At 33.5% G+C, this 16190-nt stretch overlaps 1 protein-coding gene across 4 annotated transcripts in view; it reads left to right on the top strand.

Annotated features, from left to right (window-relative positions):
• The window catches only part of Eip74EF (Ecdysone-induced protein E74), a 560026-nt gene that overhangs the window by 532308 nt on the left and 11528 nt on the right, over window positions 1-16190 (top strand). For all 4 annotated transcript variants that reach the window (XM_085809754.1, XM_035350255.2, XM_085809753.1 and 1 more), the window contains one exon: window positions 11768-12433. In XM_085809754.1, the coding sequence (XP_085665880.1) occupies window positions 11768-12433 (666 nt within the window). The remainder of the gene's footprint in view (window positions 1-11767; window positions 12434-16190) is intronic.

Below are 16190 nucleotides of genomic sequence, written 5' to 3'. Positions count from 1 at the left end.
TTTAAAAAGCCCAGTACTTGGGCTAAAGCTGCCAAGTAATAAATCAATATTCTTTGGAGATGATACAGGGTAGCTTAGAGCAGTTTGCTTATTTTGAAATTCAATAAAAGAAAAAATAATGCATATATATATATTTAATTCTTTGAACAGCATCAAGTACAACATGTAAAGTTTATGTCTGAAAGATAATATAAAGCAAATGGCGTCCATTATTGTCCCAACACTGCGTTAATCGAACTCGGAAGTTTTGTTCAATTCTTTCCAGCACATTGACGGTTATTTTGGCGAATGTTGCATTTTGCTTATTTAAATTTGGCGCCCTAGAGCGACGGATGCTTCGAAAAAGGTGTGGGGGGGGGTAGGCACATTCGAGAAATCGGGCCGTAAAATTTTAGCCCGTTTGGTTCATTTAGCATCATGGAGTGGTCGAAAGAGGAGCGGGCGTTTGCTGTCGAGGCATACTTTTGTAACGGTCGCTCAATCCATGCCCATTTCAATATTGCGCCCCGTGGTCATATGGGTCGTGTCGCCAACCGATTGTTTCGCGGGTAAACAACTTCAGGGAAACTGGTGATGTGAGGAAGAGGAAACCTGGGCTTCCACGAACAGAAAGGTCACCACAAAACATAGACATGATAAGGCTTTCTGCTTTGCGATTTCCTCAGCACTATGCTCGGAAACATGCTGCTGCTGTTGTGTTGTGTGCTCTATCTGTGAGGCGACTCCTGCATGAAGAATGAAATTTCATCCCTACAAATTGGCTACAGTGTAGGAACTTAATCCATGTGATTTTATTGCTAGGGAAAATTCATGTGAAGCGCTTCTTGCAATGCCTGGCGACGTGCGTCTTTTATTCTGTGATGAGGCACACTTTCATCTTTTGGAATCGGTAAATAAGCAGAACATGCCCTATTAGAGTCCTCATAACCCTAGTCAACTTCACCAGCGTCACTTACATTCAGAACGCGTAACCGTTTGGGAGCAATCTCGCGAGTTGGATAATTGGACCATGATTTTTTTTGAAGGGGGGGGGGAAGGGCCATTTCAGTGACTTCTGATTGTTATGTACGCATGATTGAGGAGTTCTAACCAAAACTCAACGAGATGAATGTGAGAGATGTATGGTTCCAGCAGGACGGTGCCACGGCACTTACAGCTCGGGTGTTAATGACTGTTTTGGGGCAACACTTCCCAGAATGTCTCATCTCTTTGAAGGGCGATTTTCAGTGGCCAGCACGATCGCCTGATTTAGCCCCTGTGATTATTTTCTATGGGGCTATCTAAAATCAGTTGTTTATAACGATCCTCCTAGAATACTGGCTCACTTGAAATGCAACATTCATCAAGCTATAGCCAACATACCCGTCGATGTGCTGGAAAGGGTTGAACGAAACTTCCGAGTTATATTAACGCAGTTTGTTGACAATAATGGACGCCATCTGCTTGATTTATCTTTAAATCAGTGTGAACATAAACTTTACATGTTGTACTTGATGCTGTTCAAAGAATTAAATATATATATGCATTACTTTTTATTTTATTGAATTTCAAAGTAAGCAAACTGCTCTGCCCCACCTTGTATATATATATAAAACTTTTCTAATAATAAATTATCTCTCTCTCTCTCTCTATATATATATATGTGTGTGTGTGTGTGTGTGTGTAAAATATTTATCATTCAAATAATAAATTAATAATAACCTTTTAACCTCCGTCTTCATTCTAAAACTAACAAAGCAATAATTTTGTAACTAAAACTCCCTGCAGTTCTGATGCGCACTTATCCAGGAAATCTGAATCCGTCATCTGGGCATTCTGGACATTAATCTGTTATGTGATTTGAAATGGAATTCGGTATAAAAGGTAATTGCGTCGCAACTACCCCTTCTTCGCTCTTCACTTCTGCTTCTAGACGCTTGTGTCGAATTGCCGCTAGCCACGGAGTCTAATTTCGTCCATTGTTTAAAGATGTAAACTGTATAAAATTGTGGGATGCGTAGCGCACCCATAGTGATGATGTGAATTATCATGGAAAAAATTATGTTTCCAAAATCAGCGACCACGTCTTCGAGTGTCAAATTTCTAACTAACAATCTAACAATCGTTTGCAACTTTTTTTCACCAAGTCATCTTATTACACACACACACACACACACACACACACACACATATATATACAGTAGTTATAAATTTTTTATTTACTTTTTAGTATAAGACTGCTAAGTCTGAAGAACTGGAAACGGTAAAACTTGAGATGCTGAAAAGTGGGAAGTGCCATTATCTAGAACTATTGTATTTCTATTCCCGTTTTTAACTTTAGGGTTTCCTTGAATACTAGTTTTATATTTCTAACAATTTGTAAAACGGTGAGCATTTATAGAAGCATATTGTGTATGAAGTGTTGTTATATTAGGCCTAATGTAAAATGACTTTTTTTCATAAAAAGCTGTTCTGAAATCCTGTATTATTTTTTGAATATTTTTTCAGATCTCTGAAACATTCAGGAGTTAAAAACAAAAATTCTAAAAATGCAGTATGTTCTGAAACAGATTTAAAAAACAAATACATCTTTTTCCGGCTCAGTAAATTAAAAAAAAAAGTAAATCTGTTAACCATGTAAGTAATTATTGATGCTTATTAAATCAAATAATAAAATAAATTGCGGGAAATTTCTTGAAAAATAAATTATGGCATGTGAAGCATGGTTCCCGTGCTTAACGAGTTTCTTGGTGTGTCTCAGATTTACATAACACTTTCGTAAAATGAGTGAGAACGTTTCTTTCATTTGCCTTGTAATTTCTTTTAGTGACTTTTTCCCCCTAGCACCAATGAAGCTTATATGGGGAATTACCAACGTTGAATGAGACAGTTATTCATTCTTCTGGTGCTAATTACGATTTCAAATGGCTCGTATTTGTCCAAAAACTTAGATTTTGAAGGTCAAAAGTAGCATAAAAGTTAGATTCCAAATATCATAAAAATCTCCTGAAATTTTTCGAACAATATTTAGATGATATTTGGCTGATCTATCTAGTCACTAACTCATTGGTGTACAACCAATGACAAATGTCCTCATGTCTCAATCATGATTCCTCATAAACTTTACCAAATAAACGTAGAATAAGTAAGCAGAAGACGACAGCATGCACTAAACCTAACAGATGTTTAATCATTGAAACGGAAAAATTTGCTTTAATTTATTGTTATTATTAAGGGGTTTTCATATCTTCTGCATTAATTTACTAATCATGTCTTTAAAAAAAAATTCTAGTGTTGTTTGCCATAATTCAATTTAACGGACAACAAAGGTTTAACTGTCTTTGCATTTGATTTGCCTTTATGTTTTTAGTTGTTCAAATGTGACTTTTTGTTTGCTGGTTTTACCAGCGTAACTTTTCCTTCGAAATAGGGCCTTAGTACCTACTGGCGGTAAGTAAACTGTGAACCTTTCAGTATCAACCCACATTATGTGAGCTTTGAGAAGTAATATGTTAAGTTTTAAATCAATTGGGTACTGAATTAATATTTCAGGATGGTATAATTTTTGTAATAATGTTATTCATATCATGGTGGTGAAAGGGAAACTTCAAGCTTGTTTCTCTTTTTGATTATGAATAATTGAGAAATGCTTTAATTTTCCATTGCAAAATCTATCAATGTTATCTACTGTTGCCGGGGGGTGGGTGGGTACTGATGGATAATCATGGGACAACATGCTGCTTAAAAGTTGCGTAGTTCATTCTATTCTTTTAACATCGCGGTTTGATGATCTCGCAGGTGTGACGTCCGAAGGTTAAGGCATGAGGGTCATACGTAATGTCAACGTTCTAATTCAGTGTCAGCCGTCCGAGGGCGCTGCTGTAGTCATCCGCTCTTTTTCTTGTTCTTTGTTTTTCTTTAAAATTCATGGTCACATTTTGGGGAAGAAAAAAACTTGTTTTATACAACAGTATCATGGAGAAAGTGACATGATAGAATTAATCTCTCTTCTTTGGTGGCACTGTTATTTTCTTCTTTTGAACATTTTTCTGTGACATTTTGTTAACCTTAACTTAATTCGAAAGTATTCATTTACAACATTTAGTACTATATAACTAGATAGTAATGAATTTTGTGATTAAACATTATGATAAAAGCAAATATTTTTTTTCTTTCTTTTTGAGCGTTAATAAATTTGCTGAAATTTAAATTGCTCTTTGTTTTACGCCTTTCAGTTCTAAACTGATATAACATTCGACGGAAGTGCACGCACGTGTATGCAGTTGTCTTTCATAGTTTTACGCATAGTTAATAGCAAGTTTGGCTCCCACTTTTATTTGGGAAATAAACATTAATATAAGCATTTTATCGAGGTTTAAAGAAAAGATTTGAATTGCTAAAAAAATGACTTTTATTATTACGATATGTTTATTTTCCAATGCATGGCATTAATGCGTGTGAAATGTCAACCGCTGCCTGACTTTTAAAGTGGTTACTTTTTCTAGTAACATATGTACTATATTTATTTTACTGGCTGGCTGAACGAATGAACTGACAGTATGAGCGTTTTTATATGTTTCCGTATGTTTAATGAGAATAGCAGCGATTTTCGGTTAGAAATTCTTCCACGAAGGCATGTGCGCCTTAGAGCCCTTGTGTGTTTGGCCGTAATCGGATAAACCAGCTAACAATTATTAAATTAAATCAAAATCACAAAGAGAACAGTGCGAGATAGCTTGATTAACTGTTAGTGGTGTGGCTAAAAATTCCCAAGTATAGAAATATTAATAGCATAATCTCTCATTAATCACTGGGTAAATTAATAACTCAAGTACGGAAATGTTTGTTTTTCTTTCGTTCTCTAAATAGTTAAATTCTGCTTTTTGAATTTAAATCAAATACATTTGCTCTGATTAGTGAGCCTTAAATGTTGTTAAATTGAGCAGTTCGTTACGATATCTTCCGGAACATTCTATAGAACAAAATAAGTTTGGAATCTATTTCTCGCCATAAATTTGGAGAAGCAGTGCGTACTTCTTGGCACCTTCCCAAATGTCACCAAGAATTTTCCAAGATACACGAATTAGGCAAGATTATCAATGAGTCCTTTAAGTGTTCCTTAAGTTACCTGTGATTCGAACCAAGCTGTGATATTACATGAATTAAATGCATTTTGCTGGAAATCCGCATCGAGAGTAATGGCCGGATAGAGATTGAAACAATTATTTAATTTAGGCAAAGTACACGAAGTCTTATCTACCTAAGCTCAACCTTAGTTTTGACGAAAAGTACCATGAGAAGTAAAATCCTGAGAAAAACATCTCTCTTTCCCTGCCAAGAAATCAGCTTGATCGATTGTAAGTGGCCTTAGTATTTCAGAGATATTATATAAAAAAGCAGTTGTATATAATCGCCCGTGCTCTTAATTCTGTATTGCCCATACATATTCCGTATATAATGTATTGGATCCGAACCTACTGGTGTGAGAATCAGACTGCGCTAGCCGCTATATCGTCTGCCAAATAGATGCAACCACAGATGAGAAAACTGGGGTTTGATTTTTGCTCATAAAATTTTCATGAATACAGTGAGATCGAGATAATAAACACGTGCATTTTTCAAAAATGCATTTCACATTTTTAACGACAAAATTCTAATCAGATTTTCCCTTTGTCTCAATTCGAAAGCATGAAGTTGCATGTTCATATAACATTTTCTCAAGTCAAAATAACTTTTGACCAATTTTTTTAACGACGTAAATGGGAAGTAAATGGCATCGAACACGCTGTGAAGGTGAAGCTGAGCTTTTTGCATGTTTTAGCTTTCTACATGTAAATTGCAGTAATATAAGTAATTTTATAGTAATTTATTGATAAGAAATATTATTAAACTGGTAATTTTTCGAAGCTAGTGGATCCTGTAGCCAATTTTTCAGTGTGGACTATGGATCTGAAAACGTTTCATCGAAGCTTGTTAATCTATTTACTCAGAGTTCTAATGTGAACTGCTTTTATCATGCATTAAATCATATCTAACGAAGCCTTTTATAGATTTCGTTTTGCAGAGTACCAAAATAATTAATGATTTATGACTTTGTTATTGGTACATACAGTCCCACTGAATGCTGTGTTTGAAAAAAGAATTTTATCTTATATAGATGCTATTTTGAAAGTAAATTATACTGAAGAGTTTTATTGACATACCCATTTTAATCATACTTTTTTAATGTATAAGTCTCAAAATTGAGTTCTTAGCTATAAATTTGGTCCTAATTCGGTTATTGAAAATAAACTGTTTCAAGTGAAAAAAAAAAAAAAATTATGGTGCCAAACATATCGTTTAACTACGAAAACATATGATTAAACTGCTATTCGTTTGAAAATATTTACTGTTAAAAAATAAACGTATGAATTTTTTCCTGTAACTGAATCTAAGATAAGATCACGTATCATATATTTTAAAATAGCGTAATTCTGCAACTGAATTCTTGTTTTCGCCCTACGAACTATTTCGTTTCTTGCCTAATAAATGAGGAAAAGGGAAAGAAAGGGGGAAAAATCGGTTTTCGCGTTTGTCTTCTTTTAAATACTTCCCAGGAATCTCACATATTTCCTCTCCGTTAAAGTAATTGACGTTTTCTCCTCTTGAAACACATCTAGGATGACCGCGTATAATCCTCTTCCCTGGGGCGATGGGACTTTTAACTAACTAACTGCAGTAGAAATATCCTCTTGGACTGTTGTATTAAGACCTCATTCCCTCCCCCCCCCCTATGTACTGTGCTCAAATTGTAAAATTCATAATTATTCAAGAATATGTATGCTTTGCTATGCAGTGTGTCACATTATTTTGGTTCGCATTATTTTTTCTATCCCCTCAAGGTTCTCGCGATCAAACTGGGATGCAGCGTAAGCAGATAAGACTTCGTGCACTTTTTTTAAAATGTAAATAACCCAATCCAAATGAAAGTTTTCCCCTTTCTCCCCGCAAGTATTCTCATTTCCGCTTCTAGTTTGAAAGCTTTGCGATTCCGCGAACGGAAGATTATCTAACCAATCTTAATTACGTTCAGTTATTGGCGTGCTTTCCCCATTTATCAGCCAATCAGAAGGTTTCTCTTTGACGTTAGCGGTCCACCTGTACGCGACTGCTAACAAAAACAAGAAAGCATGGCTCGTCCGGTGTCAATACACCTTTCAAGGTTACCGTTACTGCAGAAAGAGATCACTTTTAAGCATATTCAGTGGCGCCGTCTAGTGTCGCAGAAATGAACAAATCCTTGATTCGAAATTTTTATAGTACATTTCGTATGTTTATATAGCTATCAGCTATGTGATTACACATTTTTTTAATTTTAATTATTTCATGTCAGTTCTCTCTAGACTTTTTATTATTTTTACCCTGATTTGCATCTATGTCTTCAAATGTGATATATGTATCTTGATCGAGAACGAGTTTACTTACTTGTCGAACTGCACTTAATAAGCATTTAACTTGATCATACTAATTATAACTCTGCTTTGTTAACTAAAATGAGGAAATAGTGCGCGGAGTATAACGGAAGGAGTAATTAATTTTACAGAAATTTGAACTTTCCGAGCCGTACGCTGTAGTTAGAGCAATTAAACTACAATGTATTGCTCGTGAATTAAAGTACAGTAATTTCAGCTGTTTATTCGTAAACTATATTAAATTATTAATAACATTCCAGTCGTTAATATTATTAATCTGTAATTATTTATTATTAATATTCTTAACCGTAAGGGACTTTAAAAGTGCGACTGCATTTGTATAAGTACAGCTAGCATTTGTGTAGTGAGATAGGATCTGGAGTCAAACGCGCTACCATTATATTCAGTTTTTATCATGCCGGCTAATTCAATTAAAAAATGGCGGACGAACCAAAAGTATACCCCCCTCGAGTTCTGCCAGTGAAATCGAATGAAATGTTTAAGGATACATTAGTACTAGCACATATGGTTGGCTGGCAAAAATTCTACATAAGTCATGTATCAGTTTTTCAATTCCAGTTTCTAGAATTTTCTAATCTGTTCTTACTGTTAGCTGTAGCCTAAAAATGAATAAACAGTGCCATTCAGTAAAGCCTAAGACACTTCCAAATTTAATCTGGAAGGGTGCTAAGTAATAAACTAAGTGAATTAAAAGCATTAAACACAGTTCTTGAGAATATGTTTTCTACTTTAATCGTGTGACTGATTTAAATAAAAATGTAATAAAATCATAAGATGTTTAATTAGAAATATTCAATACTTTTATGAAATACCATTACCTAGACTCATTAAAATCATTATATATATATATATTATATATATATATATATATATATAAATAGTTATCACAATATATATATATATATATATATATATATATATATATATTGTGATAACTATTTTAAGGAGCCAGTTTTAAAGAAATAATATAGTGAATATAAAAATATGCATGGCATCGTCAAGCACTCTATCAGAAATTCTAAAGTTATTTTGGGGCTTTGAAAGCTGTTGAATAAATTCTTTGCATAATATCATTTGATGACTGTTTAAACTGATATTACTAATGATTGATTTCAAAGGTTTTTAACAACTGACGGTGTTATAATTTGACTTAGTTAAGAAATAGTTCTGTTTTAGATCATTAGATGGCAGCACTTAACACCTGCCTTTAAAAATACGGTAAAAGTTCTTTCTTGGTGTTTATTAAAATGTAGAAACTTAATAATTTCTTTACAAGATAAAAATTATAAAAAAGTGCAGAAATGAATGTTGAAAATACACTCTAATAATAGTAACAAGATTAAAAGTGTTTTATTAAAAAAAAGGCCCTCAAATGTTTCCTTTGTTTGCTGGCAGCTGAGTGACTAAAGTTGTAGTTTTATTATCCCAGGTTTTATTTTAGTGACATTGTATTGTTTGAATTTTCCTGGTTTCTTTTGGCATAACATGGGTATGAGTAAGATTTCCTTAGAAAGTTGCTTACAAAGATATCCCTCAACTGAAGCCGATAGCCTTCATATGCTTTACAATCAATCATTTGCAAATGTGTTTATTTCAAACATGGATTCTTTACTTAGAATTACTCTTCGTCTGTGGTATGCTTATTACATAAGCTTATATCAAATTATAAAATGTATTTATATCTTGTCAGGTCTTTGTAAAGTATTTGAAAACAGTATTATTTTCCTGAATATTATAGTAAATATTATGGCTACTAATTTTTTTGGTATGGTGCTTTTTGAAGCATTCTGTATTATGACAGGCTGTGCAATAACAATTAGTTTAAAGTGAATCTTTTATCTCTGGAGTTTTTTAATTGGAATGCTCAAAATAGTCTGTCCTTTTAATATCATCTAAAATGGCTTAGAATGTGAAATCAGAATTAGGGTTTTCTTCATCCATGAAAGATCTTTTTGGGTGTGTTTACCTCTTAAAACTCTTTAAGCAGCTGTCTGATTAATTAAACAAGCGTGAAATGTGATATGAGCGTTATCATTATAAAAATAGATATTTTTAATAAGCAAAAGGAAGTTAGTGTAAGTTTAATTCTTAAAATTAAAAAAAAAAAAAAAAAAAATCTGAAAGATTTTAGATTTTAAATTATGTCCAAAGGGCTGTTTTTTTAACGTTTTGTGTGTTACCTTTATTTATTAAATATCATGTTCTTTGCACTTAAACCATAAAATTCAATTCAATAGCAATGTCGCAAAATAATTTTAAAATGAGCATATCTTTAGAATTTCTGATATACAGTTCCGCGTGCTGGAGATAAAAATGTTTACTCCTGTAGAGTGTTGCCATTGCTTGCTTTGAAATCCTTAAGTTTGTTAATCAAAACTTCGTTAAAGTTTTACAAAATATGAAATCGATAATAAAACAAATTTCAAATTTGGTCTTCCACATGCCAATATTTATAGGAGGATTACGTCATTCAAAATTTGATGGCTCTATGTACTGTTGTTGTATCACAATACGAGAAATATACATACATTTATGCAGATTTTTCATTATTTAATTTTTTCAAATATAATGCAGGACTCTAACATTTGGTGGCAACAGTTTGAAAAGTGAAACGGACATTTCTAGTGATTCAGTGAAAAATCGCAAAATGAAAACAATAGTCCTTCAGAGACAAAAACCTTTTAGACTAATTATAAAACTGTGCAAAAATCTTATTCATGAAGGCATTCCTCCCTTCAGGCAAATTACCCTTACATGCTTTCCCATATTCCAGTAACCAACCAACTGTAACCTATCAATACAATATTTAAATAATGTTTTGTGATTGCTGAGAGCTGACATACAGCACAATGCAAGTGCAGTGTGGCCAGACAAACAGCTGCAAAGGTTTTTCTATATAGTTTTATGGTAAATTTGTACTATTTCCTGGTTTTTCAAAATTCTGTGCAGTTTGTTTAATATACTTATAAATTAAATCTCTGTTAGCTACTTGCATTAAAAAAGGTTCTGCTCTCCACCACCATTTCCTTTTTGTGCGTAGACTTTAGAATGTTAGAATCATCATCTATATCAAGAGTAATAAGCTTTTTTGTTGATGGGATGAGCTAGTCCAATAACTTCAAGAACAGTCTTGGTCTGCATGAATTTTAGAATGAACGTTCACAGGGAAGATTTTTTTTTAGCGAATAGTTTAAGTCATGTGATACCAATTATGAAAATAAAAGCTGTATCTTATCTTGAGCTATGAGTGCAGGTGGTATAGTAAGTTGGAATTTTTATGACATGCCCAGCATTTAGCAGACAAGCCTGTGCTAAATGAACTCATTCTCTTAAAATCAATTTCTTGATCAGGCTGTTTTCAAAGTAGTCAGATTATAACTGTGAGCTATGTATCATATTTTGCAAACATAAAGTGTTCAGGAAGTGTGTAGTATATTATGAATGATAGGCAGGGCTGGTACTAGATTTTTTGCCATCTGATGCAAACTCCAAAATTCTACTGCCCCGTTCTTTCCTAAATCCTAAAAATTTTGCCGCCCCTAGATTCTGCTGTCCAGTGCAGGCTCACCGTATGCAGATTATTCTTGTATGAGAAATTAGTATTTGTTTAATTTTGCAACAGTATGAATTAAAGATATAACCTCCAAGTTATATTGATTATTCTATACTGGTTTATATATTATTACTCTGGTTTTTTTAAAATCTGAGAAACTTCAGCCTCAGAATAAGGAATTTTAGAACGCTTTATATATTTCAAGAGACATCTTGTCTCCTTTTAGGGGGCAATAATCATATAACAGTTATATTGCATTAAAAATTAACTCGCATATGGTGTCATTCATTGAGCAAAAGAGACAGAAGGATAATTCGAATTTAAAGAATACTGAAAAGCTAATCCAAATTGAGTTAACTGTATCTGTGGCATAATAATAATACTAATAATAATCAGCAGATTTTTCTAAAATGTAAATATGTTGCTTTAATATTAAATTCAGGAATAGTTTAAGGTTTGGATTTTGATGCTTTGCTTACATTATTCAGTTGATTTTTTTAATTGCAGATTATAAGGTAAATTGCTTACACATTTCTTAAATGTTTCATGAAATTTAGGTAAAATATTTTTCATTAAATGCTATTGATCTTTTAACTTTTTTAAACATAAAAATCTTGATTTATGTTAATGCAGCAACTCATAAAACTGATATATAAAGTGCCTTTAATAAATGTGCTATTCATTTTTTGCAAAGTACATTGATGTCTTTATGGATTGCTGTTTTAACACACATTAACTTTTAACTGTCTTCATGTATTTACAGATCCTCTTCTTCCCGTATCTGCATTTCCTGGCCAAACGCAACCATATTACAGACATCACAGATTAAATAACCATCATCATGCACAACAAACACAACAGCACCAACAACAGCAACAGCAACATCATCATCAACAGCAGCAGCAACAACAACAACAACAACAACAACAACAACAACAGCAGCAGCTACATCAACAGCACCACCACCAGCAGCAACAACGGCAGCATCAACAACAATTACAACAGCACAACGGGTATTTTGACACTTCTAACTCTCAAAAGCCACACAGCACATACAGTAATCTCTCTCCAACGTCAAATCATCCTCTGGGTCACACGCTGCATGCAACTTCCATCTCACAGCTACAGGCACATCTATCTGGTCATCATCCTCATCCTCAAGTTTCTAGTACTACACATCATGGTGCTCCAATGTCACCACTACCCCTTGCTCTCACAAGGAACAGCAACAACAGTGTTTGTTCTCCATCCTCATCAACAACTGGCATCCCATCCTCCTCAGGCTTACACTCGCCGCTAGGAGGTGGACATCAGCCAGCCATTCCAACATCAGTAATCACAGCCACGCACAATAGTCCGTGTGGTTTAGACCTTGATCCTGCTTCATATGTAGAAGACCTATCTTACCCAGCTAGAATAAAGAAAAAAGGTATTATTTATTAAGATATGACAATGACCCATATGCATATATTGTGAGTTTTTGATTTGGTGCAGAATTTGAGAATATGTGTGCTATAACTAATTAAAGGCTTCAAATTCATCCGCTTTCTTTTTGTTGATCCTTTTATATAATGTGGGCTTCTGTTAGTGGCCAAGATTTCTAGTTACAGCTCTGAGCATTTTAAAAATAAGTGTATACGTATTGATGTAGATTGATAAACATATGTAGTATTTATCAATGTATAAGTACATATGTATGTATGCATTGATAACTATATGTGTATATTTCATTAAATATATGTACAGATATAAAACTTTAAATTAGATACGAAGTTGCTTAAGAATATGTATAAGTGAAACTAAAAGCAGGAGACTGTAAAATAGCCATCAGAAAATGAAGCAAAGGTAGAAAAATTTTAAATTGCAAAAATCAAAATTAAAGCAGTAAATAGGACATGAAAAACCTGTTGATAATAGAAATTGTCTGTTGTGCTGTCTCATTGGAGGGCAGGCAGCACATGACATGCAATCAACCATTACGAGTCATGGTAGGTAATTTCTATTATTGGAAGATTTTTAAATCTCTTATTTACTGTTTTGATTTGCATTTTACAAGTTACCATTTTTCTTCATTTACTTCATTTTTTTATGGTTGTTTTATTATCACCCTGCATTAATTCTTTTCCAGTAACACTAAATTCTCAAGTAATTTGACTTATTCATATTTTTATTTGTATTTTTAATCTAATTTAAAGTTTATACTGCAGCTTATGGCACATACAGTTTTCTCAATTTCATCAAGTACTTTCATTTTTTATCTGAAAAGTATGGACGTACTCTATTTTTCAACATAGATGCTATGTAAATTCAGCATTTGTCCTAGTGCTTCACCAACTTAAAATTCGCTTCTGCATGAAATTTTGCCAACTGGGATTTTAATTAACCTGCCACAGCAATTTCAAGAACCCCATTGTCAGCAAAGTGCTGGTCATCGAGTTAATTCTTCAAATGAATTGAACGGATGAAAATCGGAAAGAGCCAAGATCTTTTGTGCAATCAAAATTGGAGCAAAAGGTCTTGTGTTTACCAAACAGTATAAAAGCAAGTGTTGTCATGCAGAAGCACACTGCAGATGTCAGCAGACTGTGACATTTGTTCTCGATGGCTCTTCTGAATTTCTTCAAGGTGCTACAAACCTTGAAGTGACTTGTGATGAGTAATGCTATGTAAAGTTTCAATGCCAGATGTCAGCAGACTGTGACATTTGCTCTCAATAGCTGTTCTAAATTTCTTCAAAGTGTTACAATAAACATCATAAGTACCAGGTTTCATATCATTCCAAAAGATGGTAGTCATAACTTTTCTCATTGACAAAGTCTGACAGGTTTTCCTCAGCTTATTTAGAGAACTGGTATGACCCCATGCTGTTGACTTTTGTTTCGTCGCAGCATTCAGATATACCACCCACGTCTTGTCACCAGCCACTGTTAGTAAACTCTTCTGTGTTATAGTAGGAAAGAAAGTTTAAGGCAAAGCTCAGTCGAATGGTTTTGTGGATCTCCATAAGCATTTTTAGGACTCACTAAGCATAAAACTTCTGGTAGTCTTAATTTTCAAGTGCCTGCCTCCTATAAAACAGTCAGAGAAATGTTTAAAAAATTCCAACATTGTAAATTGGTGGTTCTCATGAACTTCGTCATCAGTATCCTTGATGATATCATCACTTACTGCAGAAGAACTACCACTCCTAGATTCATCATGAATGTTCATGCGTCTTGCTTTGAAAAATGTGGTCCACGAATGCACAACACCTTTCCTAAAAGAAAAGCTTTAAGCAGATCCTTTTCCCCTCGAATAGCAGAAATTTCAGGGTTTCCATTATGGCATCAGCTTTGAATAGAATTCAGTCTAACAACTTTTAATTAAAGAGTTTGAATTGAATCAGCGAATCCATTCGCATTCTTTGGTTCAGAGTCATGCACACCTTCTGGTGTCCTAAGATATGCTTATTGTGTCCTCATTCTACTAGAATTAGTTATGGCATCAGCTTTGAATAGAATTCAGTCTGACAACTTTTAATTAAAGAATTTGACTCAAATCAGAGAATCTGTTCACATTCTTTGGTTCAGTGCCATGAACGCGTTATGGTGTCCTTAAGATATGCTTATTGTGTCTTCATTCTGCTAGAATTAGGTTCACACCTGCCTTGCAGAGCCTTTGTTTAGAACACAGAAAAAAGGAGCATGAAGATAGAATAAAAGTAGTGTAAAGATGTTTCCGTTTACAAATGGAATTTGAGGATGATTTTAAGGGTCAGTAAATTTTTACTTGAAATGTGTAGAAACTCCTGAAAAATACAAAAAAAGTTACAATCGGAACGATCCATACAATTTGCTATATCTGTTTTTCATACCTTTGGAAGTTCATCACAACAGTATTAATTAACATTTTAAGTGTATAGGAAATTGGACAGGTCCAAGAGGTTTGTTCATTTTAAGTCGGGTTTGTTATACTTGAATTCGATTGTATGTTTATTTTGCAAAAGCACTCATTGTTGGCCATGCAAGTAAAAATGCTGGAACACTGGGAGTGTAATCTAGCTTTGAGTCTCAGGAAATGGGCTGGCTGCATGGCATTTTTATGTTTTCTGTTATGGGGATTTTTTTTTTTTTAAATCTGTAACTAATAACCCCATCAGACATAAAGTGCACTATGTCTGAAATAACCACGAGCCATGAAAACGTTTTAGATACCTTTTTATTTAAACAGGAATCTAATATAAATGCGTTTCTTGTGCTAATAATGTCAACCACAGCTTGTTGTGATGCAACTAAAGGAATAGTCAAATTCAAGTTAAGATGTGAAATAGTAGTCAAAGATTACAGAATTTAAATGTACTCTAAGCTGGCTGAGGAATTCTAACCGGAGCATCAATCAAATTGTTAGCAGTGGAATAATGCAAAACCAATTTAACTGCAGTTATCAAAGCTGGCAGGAACTAAATGTAGCATGCATGTGTAGACAGAAACCTGCTGTGTCTTAAAATTCTGAAATGTCAGTTTAAATTTTAGACTTTGACTTACTCATGTACATTCTCTTTGACTAATCTTTGACTAACTCATTTACATTCTGGTGAGGAAACTGGAAGGAGAATTTATAGGAAATGCTGATATTATAAATAACTGGTTAATTTAAATAATAACCTTACACCCTCATTATATTATGGGAATTAGAGGCAGTTTCTTTGAGCAAATGTTTTCAAAGCAGCTTTCAGATGCTTTGCTATAATTGATTAAATAACCCTTTTATAGCAGAGTGACTGAAATCATAGAAACTGTAATTGAGATAGATCATAGAGACTGGAAACTAGCATAAGAAAATAATGTGGTAAATTAGGTGGCCCTCAAGCCATGTAGCATAAGGTATCTAATTCATTTATGGCATGAAATAATTATATTTTTATTATTATGGACAATGTTAATGAATATTTGCATCATAAAGATGTGTTGCTTTTTTATTGTATGTCAGCAATGCTTTTTTTGGCAAAGGGAGATTGACTATTATATCTCTGTAAAATAGCAAAATTTTGGCAGTAGGAAATATGCTGTAAAAATCAGTTCATTTAGTAATAGGTACAACCATTTTATGTAATAAGACATGATGTTCTGTCAAATGTATAAATAATCATATGAAACTTTTTTTCATGCTTAAAAATTTTTAATTATACTCTGGCTATTTTGTAAATG

The sequence above is a fragment of the Stegodyphus dumicola genome, chromosome X2, assembly GCF_044657685.1.
Source record: "Stegodyphus dumicola isolate Sdum_Otavi_A_Nest chromosome X2, ASM4465768v1".
Lineage (NCBI taxonomy): Eukaryota > Metazoa > Arthropoda > Arachnida > Araneae > Eresidae > Stegodyphus > Stegodyphus dumicola.
Note: the sequence above shows the minus strand (reverse complement) of the source record. Positions and strands in the feature narration are given on the sequence as shown.